Source organism: Rattus norvegicus, chromosome 14 (genome assembly GCF_021556685.1).
Source record: "Rattus norvegicus strain SHRSP/BbbUtx chromosome 14, alternate assembly SHRSP_T2T, whole genome shotgun sequence".
In the NCBI taxonomy this organism is placed as follows: domain Eukaryota; kingdom Metazoa; phylum Chordata; class Mammalia; order Rodentia; family Muridae; genus Rattus; species Rattus norvegicus.
The window spans coordinates 81,387,533-81,406,184 of record NC_141547.1 but is presented as its reverse complement, the minus strand read 5'-3'; the positions used below and the strand labels follow the sequence as shown (position 1 = coordinate 81,406,184).

Here is an 18,652-nt window from a genome sequence, read left to right as displayed (position 1 = left end):
TGGTATTAGAAACTCAAGAAAACAAAAACCAACCAACCAGACAACGAAGACAACAACAAAAAAACCCACCAAAAAAAGCCCCCAGAGACTCTATACCAAACCCTATTCAACTTTCCCGGAACCCCAAAGCAGCATCTACCAAGCCTCACCAACACAGCTCAGGAAGAGCCAACGAAGCTAAGCAAGGTGTGGAGGTGCACACCTTTAATCCCAGCATTCCAGAGGCAGACACTAAGGCACAGGCAGGTGGATCTCTGTGAGTTCAAGACCAGCCTGATGCATATAGTGAGTTCTAAGACAGCCAGGGCTGTTACTCAAAGAAATCCTGCCTGGAAAAACAAACAAACAAACAAACAAACAAACGAGACCTAAAGAAGTTCTGTACACAGACATTAATGCTATTACTTGCACAAAGAAGAGTCCATGACAGCAGTCCTGAGACTATTCAAAGGGAAATTAACTAACATCTTACCCAACAGGAGCCCACACACAAGGACTGTCTCAGTCAGGTGTGTGCGGATCTGACCATGATGTGTGTGCATAGCCATCCAGGCACAGAAATGTTGCCTTGTCCAAGAAACCTGCAGGCCTTCTTCTTCCCCCAGTATTTGACAAAAGGTATCACACCAAATGTGCTTTAACAAAAACCAAGTTTTCACAGTTGACTTGTCTTTTAATTTTTTTAAGATTTATTTATTTATTTTATGTATAGGAATACATTGTTGCTGTCTTCAGACACACCAGAAAGAGGGCATCAGATCCTATTACAGATGGTTGTGAGCCACCATGTGGTTGCTGGGAATTGAACTCAGGACCTCTGGAAGAGCAGTCAGTGCTCTTAACCACTGAGCCCCCTGACTTGTCTTTAATTTAGGGAATTAAATTCTGTATCGAGAAGCAGCACTGCTCATGTTGCAGAGCCAAGTAACTACTCAATAGCTTTAAGTGAACACAGAACCTGCAGACCGAGGCGCTGGAGGGACAGGGAAGTGCACAGAAAGTAGCATTGGCTTCCTGCTCTCCAGAGAAGGGGACAGGGGTATGGAAGCTGGAGGAGATGACTTCCGTATTCTGAGCTGAGAGCAGAGGGTAAATCCTGGCCCTACCACAGGATACAGTGCAAGAAGCACAGACTCTGGTGCAAGCCCAGGAGGACATACAACAGGGAGTGTGGGGGCCATTTTCTTCAAGAAGCTCCATGATACTGGCCTTGCAATGCAATGCCATCAAAGCCTCATCTGAGATGCTGTCACCATCTCATAGGCACCGTCATCCTGTGGGCTAAATACACCACTCACTATGCCTCCAGAGTGAGGGGAGGGGCATGCTGTGAGCATCCCTGAGGCAGGTATTCAAGGAAAGGTCTGTCTGGTCACGGGTAGATTCCCAATAGTCCTAATGCTGCCACAAACAGCTGAAAAGAATTAGGCAAGTCTATGGAAAGCCACTAAAGAAGACAACTGTGTGAGCATGGAAGATTAGTCATTCTGAATAGATGAAACTATAGAGATAACAACTACCCCAAACCCAGCTACATAAATGAAAATGTCAGGCAGGGCGTACATGTGTAAATCTAGTAACTGGAAGGCTAATCAGGAGGGCTGTCAAAAATTCAAGGCCAGTCTAAGCTACAGATACTGTATATGGAGACTCTGTTTCACATAACAAAGAACCAGCCAGTAAGAAAAAAACAGCAACCAAAGTACACCAAAAAACCAGTAGTATGCGGGGCTGGGGATTTAGCTCAGTGGTAGAGCGCTTACCTAGGAAGCGCAAGGCCCTGGGTTCGGTCCCCAGCTCCGAAAAAAAGAACCAAAAAACAAAAAAAAACAAAAAAACCAGTAGTATGCAAACTGCTACTGGTGTTATAAGTACTAACTATCTTAAAAACAGCCAACATTATATGGCTATAACCATCAAAATAAACAGATGATTTGAGAGAAATGAAACCAAGGAATCTGGAGGAAGAAGCTGTCAGTTCCGGCCTGCGGTCTCCAGCAGGCATGTACAGTGACATATTCAGTCATGGGCTCCTGGGCTTACTTACTCATGGCTCGTCAACCCCACGGTCCTGGTACAACTGAGACAAGCTCGATCCCTCAGACTACCTATGACAGAAACAAAGAAAAGATAAGCAAACAGGTGTCAAACAGGCATCTTTGAAAGTCTGAATGGAACCCCAACTGGGAAGTTTCTGGGAGGCTGTTGTGAATGATGGAGGGCTTCAGAGCATGGTGGAACACAGCATCGAATCTCCCCAGTTTGACCCCCAGGGAGGAGCTCTGAAGGCATGTGGGCTTCTCCCAGGGTGGGACCCTTCCAGTAAGCTATAGTTGTTGTTGGTAGTCAAGGGAAGGGCACACTGATTCCTAGTGAAGATTCCTAGTGAACAGTCCTACGGACCAAAACTCCATTCCAAGGGACAAGGGCTGAGAACTAACAAATGTAAGAAGCCTCTACAGGGCCAGCAAGATGGCTCCAAAGACCAGTTCACACTCAGGGCCCACATGGTAGGGAAAATAACTCGCAACAAACCGTCTTCTGACCTCCATAAGCATGCCATGGCATATCCAGGCAGACACACAGACACACAGACACACACACACACACAGACACACACACACACGGAAACAGACAGACACACAGACACACACACACGGAAACAGACAGACAGACACACACAAACACACACACAGACACACACACAAGGAAACAGACAGACAGACACACACACATGGAAACAGACAGACACACACACACAAACACAGACACACACAAATACATATGGAGACAGACAGACACACACACACAGACACACACACACACACACACATGGAAACAGACAGACACAGACACACACACACACGGAAACAGACACACGCATGCACAGAGAGAGAAACAGACAGACTGACAGACACACACACATGGAAACAGACAGACACACACAGACACAAACAGACAGACACACACACACAATATAATTAAAGCAAACACTTTAAAAGAGGCCATTTCTGGAAAACACTACTGATGAAATACACTTTCAATGCTTTCCCCAATCCACTCTAAATCTCCTAACACATGAAGTTGAAAGTTTATTCACAACACTGCTATGCAAGGCAGGAAGGAAGAAGTGAACAGGCTTCCTGCACAGTGGGGACCAGACGTACCATTCTCAACAGGGGACACATTGTCCAAGTAAAATTCAGGCAATAGCAGGGGCCAACAAGGCAGTAGATGACACCCTGCCCCAATCCTCCAAGCAGTGGGAGTAGCCATTCATTTTATGTCAGGAGGGAACTCTCCTGGCTCTATGGGGAAAGAGGTCACATTTAGGGTCTGGTAGCACTGAGAAAACTCTGGTTGTTACTTCATTGCCATAAACACATAAAAATGAAGATATATATATATACATATATATACACATAGATATATACATAGACATATATATGTATATATATGTCTATGTATATATATAAAATATAATCTGTTTTTAAATTTTACTTTGCCTTTATTTATTGTACATACACTCATTCAGAGCTCTGAGGACACCTCCCAAGATTTGGTTCTTTCCTTCCACTATATGGGTCCTAGGATTTTCAGGTGAGAAAACAGGAACCTGAGCCTCTCCCTGTCCCTCAGTTACAGTCTTACAAGCATAAGCATCAAGTGTTACATTTTAAGTACACACCAGGGCACACAAACTTTTCCAGATTCTGTGTAATCAAAAGTGGCCCAGAATTTCCTTTCTTTCCCTTCCAATCCTACTTTTAAAGGATTTGGCTCAGAAACATCCACATAGCATCCCAAAGATAGCCTGAGTAGATCTTATTCTGATGTTCCTGTCCTACCAGCTCCCTTCCTGGGTTCTCCCCCAAATAACATCTGAAGGCTGCTCCTGCTCCATGAACGATGCTATCCAGGGGATGCCAACGGGCTCACAGGTCTATATTTCACTGTAGCTGCTCAGACTGCCTGCAGTTCTGCTCTCTGTAAACCTGGGGAGCACTCGCTGCTCTTGCAGAGGACTTGGGTTCAGTTCCCAATACTCCTACTGGCTGGTTCATAATTGTGTGACCCCAATTCTGAGTTCTTCTGACCTCCATGGGCAGCTACACACATAGAGTACACATTCCCATATAAACACACATAAATGCCTACATTTTAAAATCTAAAATAATAAATAATAAATTTGAAGGGTAAAATACTCGTTTTTGATAATTTGTTAGAACAACTCACCGGACCTAGCAAAGTCACAGTTTATCACAAAGAGTAGCTAGAGGAGACACGGGACTTGACTAGGAGAGTCCTGAACGACTCAGGTTCTTTTTGCAGTATTCTTTCTTCTGGCCCACTGACCACTCTACACTCCCCACCTCCCTGGAGGTATCTATTTAGGCCTCACTTCTCTCCTCAGGTGGGGTAGAAAGGGCTCCTTATGAGTAACAAACCCATTGATATAATATCACTCCAAAGCTTTGGGAACTCAGTGTCAGACGCAGGGAGACCTTGACTATTTCCCAGGCAATGTCCTCTCTGACATTCATGCAAAGTCTCCAGGTTTGGTGTATCTTGCAGCTATCAAGAGCTGCAGGAACTTGTCTCACTCCAAGCCAGTCTTCTTGTTTTCCTGAGCCTTAACTAGTCCTCACATGTTTACAAAAAGGCACTGTGGCCTCTGGACTGGCTTTTCTCCCACACACTCCAAGATCCTTCAGTCCCACTTCTACATACCGAGCATCTGCTTGTCACAGATCACAGCACAGAAAGGGGAAGGAAAGGATCTTCACAGTGGACACCTGACAGGCACACTTCCACTGGGGAACCAGGTCAACTCAATATCATCAATAGCCTTGGTCCACATGTGATGGACAAAACACCTAACACCTCTCCAGAACTCATCAGCAAAACACCAAATACAACACAGCTGACCCAAGCACTCCTCAAAACTGTCAAGGTCATGAAAAACAGACAAAACCTGAGAGATGGTTACAACCTGAAGAGCCAAAATGACTAATGGGATGCAGTGTCACGGAAGAAGATAACGAGAAAAATGAGAATAAAGTATGTCACGCAAAAGTGAAGAATCCGGGGGGCTGGGGATTTAGCTCAGTGGTAGAGCGCTTACCTAGGAAGCGCAAGGCCCTGGGTTCGGTCCCCAGCTCCGAAAAAAAAGAACCAAAAAAAAAAAAAAAAAAAAAAAAAAAAAAGTGAAGAATCCGGTAAGTACTCAAGAATAAAGAAAACGTTGATACAACATTGGCCTCAATCTATCCACTATGACTAAAAAGTAAGGATGTTCATCCTATGCCTGTTGACTCTCTGCAGGCCCATCATTACAAGGAGAGCAGGGAGGGACTTGCTACACAGTACCACCTTATTGGTTCCACATCTAGCCAGCTGACAAAACCCACTGTCAGAGGGGCTGGGGATTTAGCTCAGTGGTAGAGCGCTTACCTAGGAAGCGCAAGGCCCTGGGTTCGGTCCCCAGCTCCGAAAAAAAGAATCAAAAAAAAAAAAAAAACAAAAAAAACAAAAAAAAAAAACCCACTGTCAGTATTTTTGTTCAAAGTGGGCTGGGTTAACTACAGAAAACATTCTTGCGCCTGGAATAATTAACACACAGACACACACACACAGACACAGACACACACAGACACAGACACACACACACACAGACACACACACACACAGACACACACACACACACACAGACACACACACACAGACACACACACACACAGACACAGTATCAGCTAATTTAAAAGCCATAAACATGCCACAGAAATAAGAAAGGGCAGCAGTACTTTATGGTATCCTGAACAAGTAAGTCAACAGGTAGACACTTCTTACGACCAGAGACAGCTTGAAAACCCACACCAAAGCCAGGGATACTTTGCTGTCTTTCCACCCATCATAACTGGTTTTGCTGTTGTTTGTTTTTAAGACAGGGTCTTGTGCCCTGCCTGGCCTGAAATTCTAAATGGTCTGGAATCCAGAGATTCACATGCCTCTACTTCCAGGGTGCTGGGGTTAAAGGCATGTGCCACCATGCCTGGCTCCACACCACGCCCGGCCCTCCAATGCTGTTACGGTGACAAGAACTGTACTTCTGCCAAGAAACCATAAGGTCTTGGGTCCCACTTTCACAGGATAAGTTTCATCCTTACCGTAACTTACAAACAGGGCACGTACACGTACGTTTCTTTGGGAAGCACGGTCATGGGCCACCCCACCCCAGGGAGCGGCCCACTATGCTGGCATCAACCACAACCCAATCTCCTTGTCCCAAAGTTCCGGCTTCTAGGCCTGAACTGGCCAAAGGGCACGGTAGGGCTCGGTTCATCATCGAGGGGAGCACCAGGGAAGCCACGGCCCTAAGGAACTTTCTCAGCGCCTCTGTCAGTAGCAGTGACCTGCGGTGACCAGGGCAACTAAGGTCACAGCGAGGTGCCCAGCCCAGGCGGCACAGAGCCGCCGGTGCTTGTCACTGCCGCGCTGCCTCGAGGCGCGGGGGGGCGGGGAGAGGGGCATCCCGCTCCGGCGCCTGGTCGCCCACAACAGGTCGGGTGCGCAGCTCCCGCTTACCCCGCGGGGAAGCGGCCCGGGGCGACGCGAGGCGGGCAGGCCCCCGGCCGCGGCAGCTCCTGAGCAAGATGGACGCCATGCGCCCGCCGCGGCGGCGTCCTATGGCAGCCTCAGCTTCCTCGGCTGATTTTCGCCCTCCCGGCTCCTGGGCCCAGATCGTGCGGACGGTTGACCGCAGAGGTTGGCTCCGGCAGTAGGCGCTCAGCTCAAGGACCCGGCATCAGCAGCGGCCATGTCCCGGCACAGACGTTCGGAGGCGCAGGGCGGGACAGGCCGGGCCGGCACTTCTCCCATTGGCCCTGCGGCACTCGCCCTGGCCAGGTGAGGGGCAAGCCCGCGCAACGGACTACCAGTCCCAGCGTGCATCCGGGAGGCTTTCCTCTGCCGACTACAACTCCCAGCGTGCACCGAGACTCTCCTTGAGAGATAATCAGCTTGGGTTTTTCTTGCTGTGCTCAGGTCTGCTTCGAGTTCCTCTTGCATCTTTGCAGTGCCTACCTCCTGATTTGGGGCTTCGGGTGCAGAGGCAGCGAAAGAACTGGCATCTATCTCCGTTGCTACTAAGCCCTATACTAATCGTAGCAGATGGCTCATGGGACTTTAAGAAAGGGTGGGTAGGGAACAGAGCTCTATGAGGCTATGTTAGTTGGTCGCAGCTCATTGGTTTGCCGCTGGGCAAAATTAACCTTACTCAGTAGTGGGCTGCGCTCCTGGCAGGTCCCTTCTGTGATAGCTCACAGCCACCCCTGCTCACTCCAGAATAGACCTGGCAGCGTCCTTTTCTTTAAAGTGTGGCGGGAATGGCAGGCTTCAGGATTATGGAAACCCAGGACCCTACACACTCTGGCACTCCACAGCAGCCGCCCCCTCCACGAATCTGTATTCCGACCCAGGGCCACCAGACCTTTCCTTGAGACTTCTGTCACTGCTTTCCACCTCCTTCCTTTGGTTCTTTGCGGAATGCCTTTTCCGTTCCTTTCACGTTCCTGTGGGGGTGAACTCAGCATAGTAGATGAGGATCTTCAGTATGAACTTAATGCATCTGGTGTCTGTCTGTCTGAGCAGGTGCTCAAGTCCTAATTCCAGCTGGCTCCCAGCAAGGATGCTTAACTAAGTATCCCAACATAGCCCATTGGGAAGAAATAACCTATCCGGTCGTTTTCTGAATCAGAATCTAAAAGCTGGGCCTTTGTAGGCCAGAATCCCTTTTTCAGGCCTCAGATGGGAGAGGATCTCCTAAGATGTCTGGAACCTCTCTTGTGCACGAGGTAGTGTGCATTGTGGACATCAGATACAGAATTAAGTCAAGTATAGGGATGCCTTGAAAGGGTTAATAACCAAAGAACCTTATGGAAGCTGAAAAACTTCTACCAACAGAACACTTACCCGACCAGAAAAAAAAAAAAAAAAGGCCAAAGTATTACTGAGAACATCTTGGGGTGAACTTCCTTACATTGTGTTAATGTGTGTGTGTCTCTGCATTTTCAATCGTTGATTCTGTACCAGCAGAGAGCTAAGTGCTGGTAGGATTCTATATTAATATTTCTTTACTATGGCCCATCAACGGGTTTTATTTGTAAATGTTTGTTCTTTTTTACCTGCCTAAAGGCAAGCGAAGAGATGTATCCGGTACTGTCTCACTGCTGACTGCTTGTAATAAAGGTCTGATGGTTAATAGCTGGGACAGAAGGTTGAGGGTAGAACTTCTGGGCACAGAGAGTGATGCAGGGGAGGGAAGCAGAAGAGACAATCTAAAGTGGATACAGAGGTGAACAGAGATGGATTGGAACAGAGGAGGGAGGTAAAGAACTAACCATGTGTTCTGTCATAGGCTAGAATAGCCAGGTTAAATTTAAATGGTAACTGGGAGACTGCCCTAGCAAAAGACATAAATGCCCTAAGCTTTAAAATATATTACTGCCAAGGCCCAGCCTCATCTTGGAGAGGGTTCTGAGGAAGGCATGTCTGGGAGCAGCGAAACAAATGACTCGAAGTTAAACTGTTGGGAATTGATTGTAATGCTTTGTCTTATTTCAGCTCCCAAAAAACTGACGCTTCCAGACATGAGGGTCCCTGCTCCCAGTTGGCTTCCATTGATAATAAAGGATTGCTGTACAACCATTGGCTGAGCTGGGAGAATAGGGCGGGACCTAGAGAGAGGGGAGTGGGAGAAAAGCCAAGATGGGGAAGCAGAAAGATGATCTGGGAAAGTGGCCCAAGGGGCCACTCCCCCCATTGGGTCTGGGTTACCAGAGATGAAATGTTGATTTAGCAAGTTGACTCAGGAAAGTTGGAGGGGAGAATGTACGCTAGCCACAGAGAGATTCAGAAATGCCCAGTCATTGAGCTAGTCAAGGCATAAAAATTAGCTGGGGTGTGTGTGTCTGATTAATAAATCCAGAGAGCTCTTGGCAGGCGCAGTGTGCACTTGTGACCCACCTGGAGCCAAAGTGGTTTAACTAATTCATTGCTACATCAAATCATGGATTGAGGCTGTTGACCTATGCTCTGCTTGAGACAGCCTTTCAGCCTACTTTCTCTTCTCTCTCTCTCTCTCTCTCTCTCTCTCTCTCTCTCTCTCTCTCTCTCTCTGATCTGCTTTCTCTCTATGTTCTGCTCAAGACAGTTCTCCAATCAGTTCTCCTTTGGTGTTCTAAAAAATTCTCTGGATAGCTCATCTCTTGCAGATCATAAGCCCAGTCTTTTATTTTACATATCAATCTAGTAATTTACTCCAGGTTTGCTTTCGATTATCCTATGAATCAGCATCCATCCCCCCCACCCCCCACCCAGTAGAAGCTTAAGGGTTCTTTGGAAAGTCAGTTGGGAAAGTCAGCTGGGGCAAGCACATGAAGGAGTGTTTTTCTGAAGTGGACACAAGTGAAAGACTAAGGCAGACTCGTGAAGGAACTTCAATGAAGCAGACACAGGAGAGGGAATGTTCTGTTAAAGGATGTTTCTGTGACAGGACATGTGATAAAGGATTCTTCACTAATGACACGCATGTATTGGTCCACCTTACATTTTGTAGTTGAGCTGCATTTGTTGGGACTCCATACAGAGAAACACACTAAATAACTTCTGGTGGTGTGCTGCAGTTTCTTGCCACAGACTGGGGCAGATTGGCAGAGTGATGTAGCTAGACAATGCACTTGCTAAGACAAGACACACGAAGCACACGTGTACTGGCTGGTTTTCTGTGTCAACTTGACACAAGCTGAAGTTATCACAGAGAAAGGAGCCTCCGTCGAGGGCATGCCTCCATGAGACCCAGCTGTAAGGCAGTTTCTGAACTAGTGGTCAGGGCGGGAGGGCCCCTTGTGGGTGGTTCCATCTCTGGGCTGGTAGTTTCGGGTTCTATAAGGAAGCAAGCCGAGCAAGCCAGGGGAAGCAAGCCAGTAAGTAACATCTCTCCATGGCCTCTACATCAGCTCCTGCTTCCTGCCCTATGTAAGTTTCAGTCCTGACTTCCTTTGGTGATGAACAGCAATGTGGAAGTGTAAGCTGAATAAACCCTTTCCTCCCAACTTGTTTCTTGGTCATGATGTTTGTGCAGGAATAAAAACCCTGACTAAGACAACATGGTATGTTTGAAGGGTATAAATATGACTCCACAGACAGCGACAGAGACTGAACTAGGCTTGCTTACAGAGCTAGCTGTGCAAGGCTTGTGGGCCTCATTTCTTCACTGATCTTTGCTTCTCTGAGAGAGACACAGTTGAGAACTTTTCCTGCGTCTCTCCTGGTCCCTTCTGCTGACTGGAGCCAAGGCTGAGGCCTGGCTGTTTCTTCTATGTTGTGTTACCACTGCCGATTTGTGTTAGCTCTCCCGACTCTTCTGAACTGGACTGCTGGTGTGTCCACGAAGTGTTTGCGAGTAGATCAAGCTGCCACTGCTAACCTGTGAACTGAACTGCTTATTTCCAGATAGATGGGAATTATTCCAAAGAACCTTTCTGAACAAGTCCACTTCCTGTCCCCCGGTGCCCCTGTATCCTGTCTTTCCCACTACCTCTGGTGGGTGGTGGACTGAGGAAGGGCCAAGAAGCTGCAGCACATCAGGAAGCTTTTGGTCTGCCTTAGCCTTACCTGTGCCTGCAACAGGAAAACACTCCTTTACGTGTTTGCCCCAGCAAAACAGCATCCAACACAGCTTTCCAAAGAACCCTTAGGTTTCTACCTCACAGGTGAACTGTTTGGATCCGAAGGTGGCTTGTATTAATTTCGCCTTCTATTTATTCTCCCTTGGACTTTTTATTCAGAGAGTAGATTATCTCTTAGAATGGATATTTTCAACATAAACAGACAAAAAAAGAAAGAAAGAAAGAAGGAAAGAAAGAAAGAAAAAAAAAGACCTAAGTAGAAAAAGTTTCTGAGGGGTTGGGAATTTAACTTAGTGGTAGAGCGCTTGCCTAGCAAGCGCAAGGCCCTGGGTTCGGTCCCCAGCTCCGAAAAAAAAAAAAGTTTCTGAGTTGATTCTGAAAGGAAAAATGACACATCATCAATTAGCAGGAAAAGACCCAGTAGAAATCACAGTAAATTTTACTAGTCCTGAAATTGTCTCATTTTGGGGCAGAAAATGAACACCAGTAAAGAGTTTGCAGTCATTTTTTGGAGAGATCAACAATAAAAGGGACACCATTTTCTGGAGCCCCTACATACTAAACGGCCACAAATAAGAGAGAAGGCAGGTTATAAGTCAGGAAAAATAAGTGGCTCCATGCCCTTATGATTCAGTTAAGAAGTCAGAGCTATATGCCATTCTCACAGCATTATTAGATTTTCCCGAGTCTCTCTTTTTTTTTTTTTTTTCCGGAGCTGGGGACTGAACCCAGGGCCTTGCGCTTGGTAGGCAAGCGCTCTACCACTGAGCTAAATCCCCAATCCCTTTCCTGAGTCTCTTAATGTAGTTATTGACTCTCAATATGCAGAATGAGTGTTGTAGGCAAAAATATTTTGCAGCCTACTTTTATTTTTTTTAATTTTTTACTGGATATTTTTTTATTTACATTTTAAATGTTACTCCCTTTCCTGGTTTCCTGGACATAAGTCTCCTATCCCATCCCCCTCCCCTTCTTCTATAAGGGTGTTCCCCTCCCCAACCACCACCCTTCCCTCCCCAACATTCCCTTACACTGGGGTGTCCAGCCTTGGCAGGACCAAGGGCTTCTCCTTCCATTGGTGCCCAACAAGGCCATCCTCTGTTACATATGCAGCTAGAGCCATGGGTCAGTCCATGTACAGTGTTTGGGTAGTGGTTTAGTTCCTGGGAGCTCTGGTTGCTTGGCAACCTACTTTTTTTTTTTTTTTTTTTTTTTGGTTCTTTTTTTTCCGGAGCTGGGGACTGAACCCAGGGCCTTGCGCTTCCTAGGCACGCGCTCTACCACTGAGCTAAATCCCCAACCCCGGCAACCTACTTTTAATAAGGGTTCAACCTCTCCTCTAGCCCACCACCCAGCAGAGGTGGTGGAAGAGAAAAGCTATTAGGATAAGGGGGAGGTGGACTGTTCAGCAAGAGTTCTTTGGGGGTGATCCGATCTTCTTGGGTAGCAGTTCAGTCTGGTTTCAAACATCAGATACGAGTCAGCAGATGCAGACCAGTCCTCTAGGCAGGCAAACAGGACACAAGAACTGTCCGTTGCAGACCAGTCTTCTGGGCAGGAAGACAGCACACACAAACTGGCAGCTGCAGTTCAATCCTGAAGGAACTGTTAGGCTCAACGAAAGGCCTGAAGTGAGGCTGCAGAAGTAGCAAGCTGCCGCAGGAACCTCACAAGCAGTCCTTGGGCGAGTTTCTCTCGATGACAGTGTTACCAGAAGTTGAGCTCCACAACGCTAAGTAAGGCAAACCAATACATGCGTGTACTTAGTGAAGAAGAGCAAGACGGAGCAAAGCAGACCAATAATCAGTGCTCGCCTCCCATTGTCTGTGGGCTCACATTTATACTCCTTTATCACAGGTCCTTCCATCCTTTCACCTGTGTATGCTTTAGCAAGACATCATCTGACATAACTAACTTTGCAAAGAAACTAGAAGTTTGCACTTCAAGTTGTTTTACATATTAAAACCACCGAACTTATTCCAGATGATTCAGAATTATCTTTACTATGTATTCAACAACAAGTAATCAGAAATAGAGACCATCCATCGTATATAACACATATCAGATCCCATATTGGTCTACCAGGCCCTGCAGCACAAGCTAATGATGAAATTGATCAGTTATCTGTAACTAATTTTTTTCAAATCCTATTTTTTTTCCAGAGCTGAGGGCCGAATCCAGGGGCCTGACGCTTGCTAGGCAAGCGCTCTACCACTGAGCTAAATCCCCAATCCCTCAAATCCTATTTTTAATGATGGTTCTTAAACACTTTAACTTTCCTTTTTAATCCACCACTCACCAAAGATAGTAGGGGACAAAAAGGATACAGGGGAAGTGGACCTGTTTAGAAAGGTTCTTGGAGCAACTCCCATCTGTGTTGTCTGAAAATCAGCAGTTCAGTTCATGTGTTTGTGGCAGCTTGATCCATTTGCAAGCATCTCTCGGATACACCAGCAGTCCAGTTCAGTAGAGTCGAGTTAGCAACAGCAGTGACAGGACCTAGCAGAGACAGCCAGACCTCAGCCTTGGCTCAAGTCAGCAGCAGAGACCAACAGGAGCACCAGATGTTCTCAGCTGTGCCTCTCTCTCAGTGAAGCAAAGATCAGGGAGAAATGAGACCCACAAGCCTTGCACAGTAAGCAAGCCTAGCTCAGTCTCTGTCACTCTCCACTGAGTTCTATTTATACCTCCAAACATCATGTGTCCCTCACATGTCTTACCTCAGCACACGCGTCCAATCATCCCGAGTCCACGGAAGTGGTAAGAAACTTCAGCACACCACCAGAAGTTTTTTTGGTGCATTTCTCTTATGGCATCCAAAAAAGCACAGCTCAACTATGCAATGTAAGGCAGATCAATACATGTGTGTCATTAGCAAAGAATCTTTTATCACATGTCCTTTCATGTGCTTGCTTTAGCAGAACATCTTCTCTCCTGTGTCTGCTTCAGCAAAATGTTTCAAGAGTCTAACTTAGCCTTTCACACTTGTGTCTAACCAACTTTCCAAAGAACTCTTAAGTTTCCACTTCAGCTATTAATAGAAAATGTGCTAGAAGCCTCAGAATTTTATATAAAAAATCACTATGTTAACAGAAAAGGTTTAAAGAGAGATTTTTTTATATCGATTGACGACAGGCCAAGTAAATTATAAGAAAATGTCCTATGTGTTCTTTGTATAACCAAACTCCAACACATGGAGGAAGTAACCCAAAGAAATGACATTTGGCAGATGGATGTATTTCATTTTTCCAGAGCTTAGAAAATTAAAGTATGTGCACGATTCTATAGACTCATTCAGAATTCCAACAGGCCACTGCTTTCAGTTCTGAAAAGGCTGACTCTGTAATTACACATTTATTAGCAGTAATGGCAATTATGGGAATTCCTGTACGAATTAAGTCTGTCAATGCTTCAGCATGCGTCTCTGATTATGCCTCTAATGAAGTAAAACAGTTTTTTGCTTATTTCATAATAAAGCATACTACAGGTATACCACACAATCTCTCAGGACAAGCAGTTATAGGGAGATCTAATCATACTTTAAAAGAGATGCTTAATAAACAGAAAGGACTGACAGAACCCCACAGATAGACAACATAATATTTCATCAACTTTAAATTTTTTAAATGCTAATGAGGAAAAAAACAACAGCTGTTGAGAGACATTGAACTGTGGGGGAAAAAAACTGCTGAAGTAAACCATCCTATTTATTTTAAGGATGTCTTAATTACAGAAAGAAAGGAAGGAAGAAAGGAAATGTGTTGCATTGGGAGAGAAGTATAGACCTTTTTTCAACAAGAAATAAAAAGTTATGGATTAATTAAAAATTAATAAAGATCAGATTTGACTGGGGAGATCCCCTGAAACTCTTGGTTGCAGAAATGAGAAAGACACTAAGAGAACAAAACAGGTAACATGAATGCTGGTCCTTCTACATGGGGACAGCTCTGAGAGTACAGTCCAAATGGACTTATAGATATTAACATCTTTCACCTGCCCAAAGAATAGCTATCTTTAGCTGAACTGTGCGTGATGCACATTTCATACACGTGTCAATGCTAAAATATATGTCACCTTGAACATTTGTATGATTACAGACCAAGAGAACCAGACACCAAAGAAGACAAGACAGGTAGCCCAGATGATCCAACCTCACAGACTAGATCAATGGCTGTTTCCTCAAGAATCTGAATTTAGAACAACTTCAAAATGGCCAGTTAAGATGGTCTAAACTCACAGAGTGTTCCAGCTAGGTCCAGTTAAGCCCTGTACTTTCCCATTACAGAGACTGGACGGCAAATGTTACATCTAGCTTTCCAAAATCTAAGACTCGTCCAAAATCTCAACTTTCAATTTTGTATGGTAATATAAATTTAAAATTATTTTTGTTACAACACTTTGTGTGTTTCAACTCTCGTTTAAGGTATGGTACCTATACAGCTCATTTAAAAATGTAATGTGACGTTCTAGTCCTTGAAAGTGACTATTGTAAAGTATTTAGGATGATTAAAAAATGCACGTTGGTGGGGCTGGGGATTTAGCTCAGTGGTAGAGCGCTTGCCTAGGAAGCGCAAGGCCCTGGGTTCGGTCCCCAGCTCCGAAAAAAAGAACCAAAAAAAAAAAAATGCACGTTGGTAATGGGTCAGTCAAACTCACGGTCATGTTAGGTCGTGGTTTAGTTAATTACAAAAACAGAGGTGTTTAGCCTTCTGTAGATATTGTCAGGTTTAAGCAGATAATAAATAGCTACAAAGGAGCAATCTGTGCTTAGTCACTTAGATACACAGAGATGGTCTTCAAACACCTCAGAGACCTACAGAATATGGTATTTAATGATGTTTTTTATTAATAAAAGGCTTTTTTGACAGTGAGACATGTCGACTCCTGTCAGCATCTCTGTTCCACTTCGAAGAACACTGTGATCAGTGAAGAACCCTCACGTAGAGTTTGCGTCTATGTGTCAAACTAACAGTGGCCAGGAAACTGCCTCGTTCAACTAATGACAGCATGCTGTCAAAACTGGACATGCGAGGCATGGAAGAAGTCAACTGCAAAGATTTTCAAGGACCAGGTGGGCAAGTCCTTTATCATTCCTGCGTCACAGAAAAGTCTGTTAAATGTATTGGCCCAGAAGGCTGAAGATGATGCTCCAGTGTTGCAGAGAAAATGTTGGTGACTGTCCAGGCAGCCAGCTGTCTCTGTCATCTCTACAGTTTTGGAAGCTGCCCATTCTGTAGCTTCTGTTTTCTCAGCTATATTTATTCCTTCTGAGGTCTGATGGTGTTGAAGATTTGATGGTTATAGTCTCACTTTTAATCAATTTTGATTTACTTTAATTAATAAAAACTAAACTTAAGTTGTGTCTTAGGGTTTTACTACTGTGAACAGACACCAGGACCAATGCAACTCTTATAAGGTCAACATTTAATTGGGGCTGGCTTACAGGTTCAGAGGTTCAATCCCAGGTAGATGGTGCAGGAGGAGCTGAGATTTCAACATCTTGTTTTAAAGTCAATCAGGAGAAGAATGTCTTCTACGAGGTTAGGAGGAGGGTTTCATAGCCCACTCCCACAGCGACACACTTCTAACAAGGCCACACCACCTAATATTGCCACTCTCTGGGCCAAGCATATTCAAACTACCACATTCAACTCCCTAGCCACTGTAGGCTTGTTCAAATACATGAGTCTACGAGGGCTATATCTAGCCATAGCATAATAAAAAGTACATTTATTTCCACTTCCAAAGTCCCCATAGTCTACAGCAGTCTCAACTATGTTAAAGTCCAAAGTTCAAAGTCTCTTCTGAGATTCATCCAATCACTTAACTGCAATCCCCAAAGCAAGACAAGAAACTAGTTGGGCAAACTCCAAACTCTGCATCTCCATGTCTGATGTCAAAGCAGTCTTCAGGTCTCCAACTCCTTTTTTATCTTTGTGGACTGCAACAAACTTTTTTTTGTCCTGGGCTGGTTCCACTCCCTGTTAGCAGCTTTCCTCAGCAGACATCCCATGGTTCTGGTATCTTTAACATCTTGGGGTCTCCAAGACAACTTCAACTTCCAGGCTTCCTGTTACACACACGAGCTCTTCCAAAGGGCCTGAGTCACTTCTACAGCTTGGCCCTCTGTAGCACTCTAGGCTCTGGTTGATTCCACTGGTGCTGCTGTTCTTGGTGATCACCCCCATGGTACTGGCATCTCCAATATGTTGGGGTCTTCCACTGCAACTAGGCTTCACCAATAGCCTCTCATAGGCTCTCCTCATGGTGTCAAGCCTCAACTACTTTGCATGACACCTTTGGTCCTGGGCCATCAACTACAACTGAGGCTACACCTTCATCAACGGCTTTCCCTGACTTTGCACAGTGCCAAACCTCAGCTGCTCTTCATGACCCCTTCATATCCTCAAAACCAGTACCACCTGGGTGATTCTTCCACATTACTGGGTCCAGCTGCAGCACAAGGTACAGCCTTGGCTATCTCTGGAACACAGCTTCTTTGTGATCCCAGAAAACACTTCCCAGAAGATTTCACCTCAGGAAGCTGGTCTCTTCCTTACTGCTAATTTCTTAGCTCCAGCTAACCAGCATCATTTGTTCCAGTAGTCCCTTCTATTATGGACTGTAAAGCCAGAGCCATATTGCTAAAGCTGCTGAGTTCAATGCTTGCTGGGGCTGAAACATGATCCCCCTTATTCCATTGCCTGCTTTCTGTTTCCAACTCACTCACTGCCTAAGCTTCTGGAACCTGCTCTGTAGATTGACCTTAAACTCAGAGATCTGAGTGGCTCTGTCTCATGAATTCTGAGATTAAAGGGAATGTACCACTCTGTCTGGATTTAAGCTTTTCTTCACCTAGAATTTGCTCTGTTTCAGGCTGATGCTGAACTCAGAAATCTACTTGGATTTGTTTCCTGGGATTAAAGGGGTGTGTTACCATACCTGGGCTTAAGTTTTTCATGGCCACTATTCCTCAAGATCCAGATCAAAAGCCTTTGTCTTCCAGCCTCAAAATACAGATCACAATCATTTTTGGACTGTAGTTCATTCCAGATTAAAACCCCAAACTATTCCTTGTTCAACTGCAAACACAAACAATAAGCTTAGTTGTGTGGGATCCTTCCCTGAGATCACCACTCCCTTAATCTCGTTATCTCCTTGAACACAGGATTCAGCTCCATTTCACATCTTCATGCCTCCTTATTGCTTGAACCATACAGTTTTTTCTTTTCTTTTCTTTTTTCTTTTTAAGCTTGCTATGCTTGATAAGAATGCTCTTCATGAGAGTAAACCAGAGGGCAAAGTCTATGCTGGACTTTCCTGAGACTTCCTTTGTCAATGCAATTAATCTGATTCTCTTCACCTTAGACTTAGCCTCATGCTTGTAGAGCCAGAGTTCCACAGTTCAAATCACCCTCAGCAACAAAATATTCCATATTCCTACTAGGATAACCCATTAAGCCCACTACTTAAAGCATTCTGCTGCTTCCTAAGTCCCACAATCCCCAAATTCATATTCCTCCAAACAAAAACATGGTCAGGCCTATCAAAGCGAAACTCCACTCCTGGTACCAACTTTTTTTTTTTTTGTGGTTCTTTTTTTCAGAGCTGGGGACCGAACCCAGGGCCTTGCGCTTCCTAGGCAAGCGCTCTACCACTGAGCTAAATCCCCAACCCCCTGGTACCAACTTCTATCTTAGGGTTTTACTGGTAACAGACACCATGACCAAGGCAACTCTTATAAGGACATTTAATTGAGGTGGTTTACAAGTTCAGGTGGGCATGTGGCAGTGTCCAGGCCAGCATGGCACAGGAGTAGCTGAGAGTTCAACATCTTGTTCTGAAGGCAAACAGGAGAAGACTGTCTCCTAGGTGGTTAGGAGGAGGGTCTCATTGCCCACCCTCACAGTGACTCTCTTCCTCTGACAAGGCCATACCTACTCCAACAAGGCCACATGTCCTAA

At 45.3% G+C, this 18,652-nt stretch overlaps 1 protein-coding gene across 2 annotated transcripts in view; it reads right to left on the bottom strand.

Annotated features, from left to right (window-relative positions):
• Positions 1-6,863, bottom strand: part of Letm1 (leucine zipper and EF-hand containing transmembrane protein 1) — a 42,164-nt gene extending 35,301 nt beyond the window's left edge. Inside the window, 2 exon segments of one of the 2 annotated variants that reach the window (NM_001005884.1) lie at positions 2,048-2,108; positions 6,586-6,863. In NM_001005884.1, the coding sequence (NP_001005884.1) occupies positions 2,048-2,108; positions 6,586-6,664 (140 nt within the window). In that variant the 5' untranslated portion in view covers positions 6,665-6,863. 2 annotated transcript variants of the gene reach the window in all.
• Between the last annotated feature and the right edge of the window lie 11,789 nt (positions 6,864-18,652).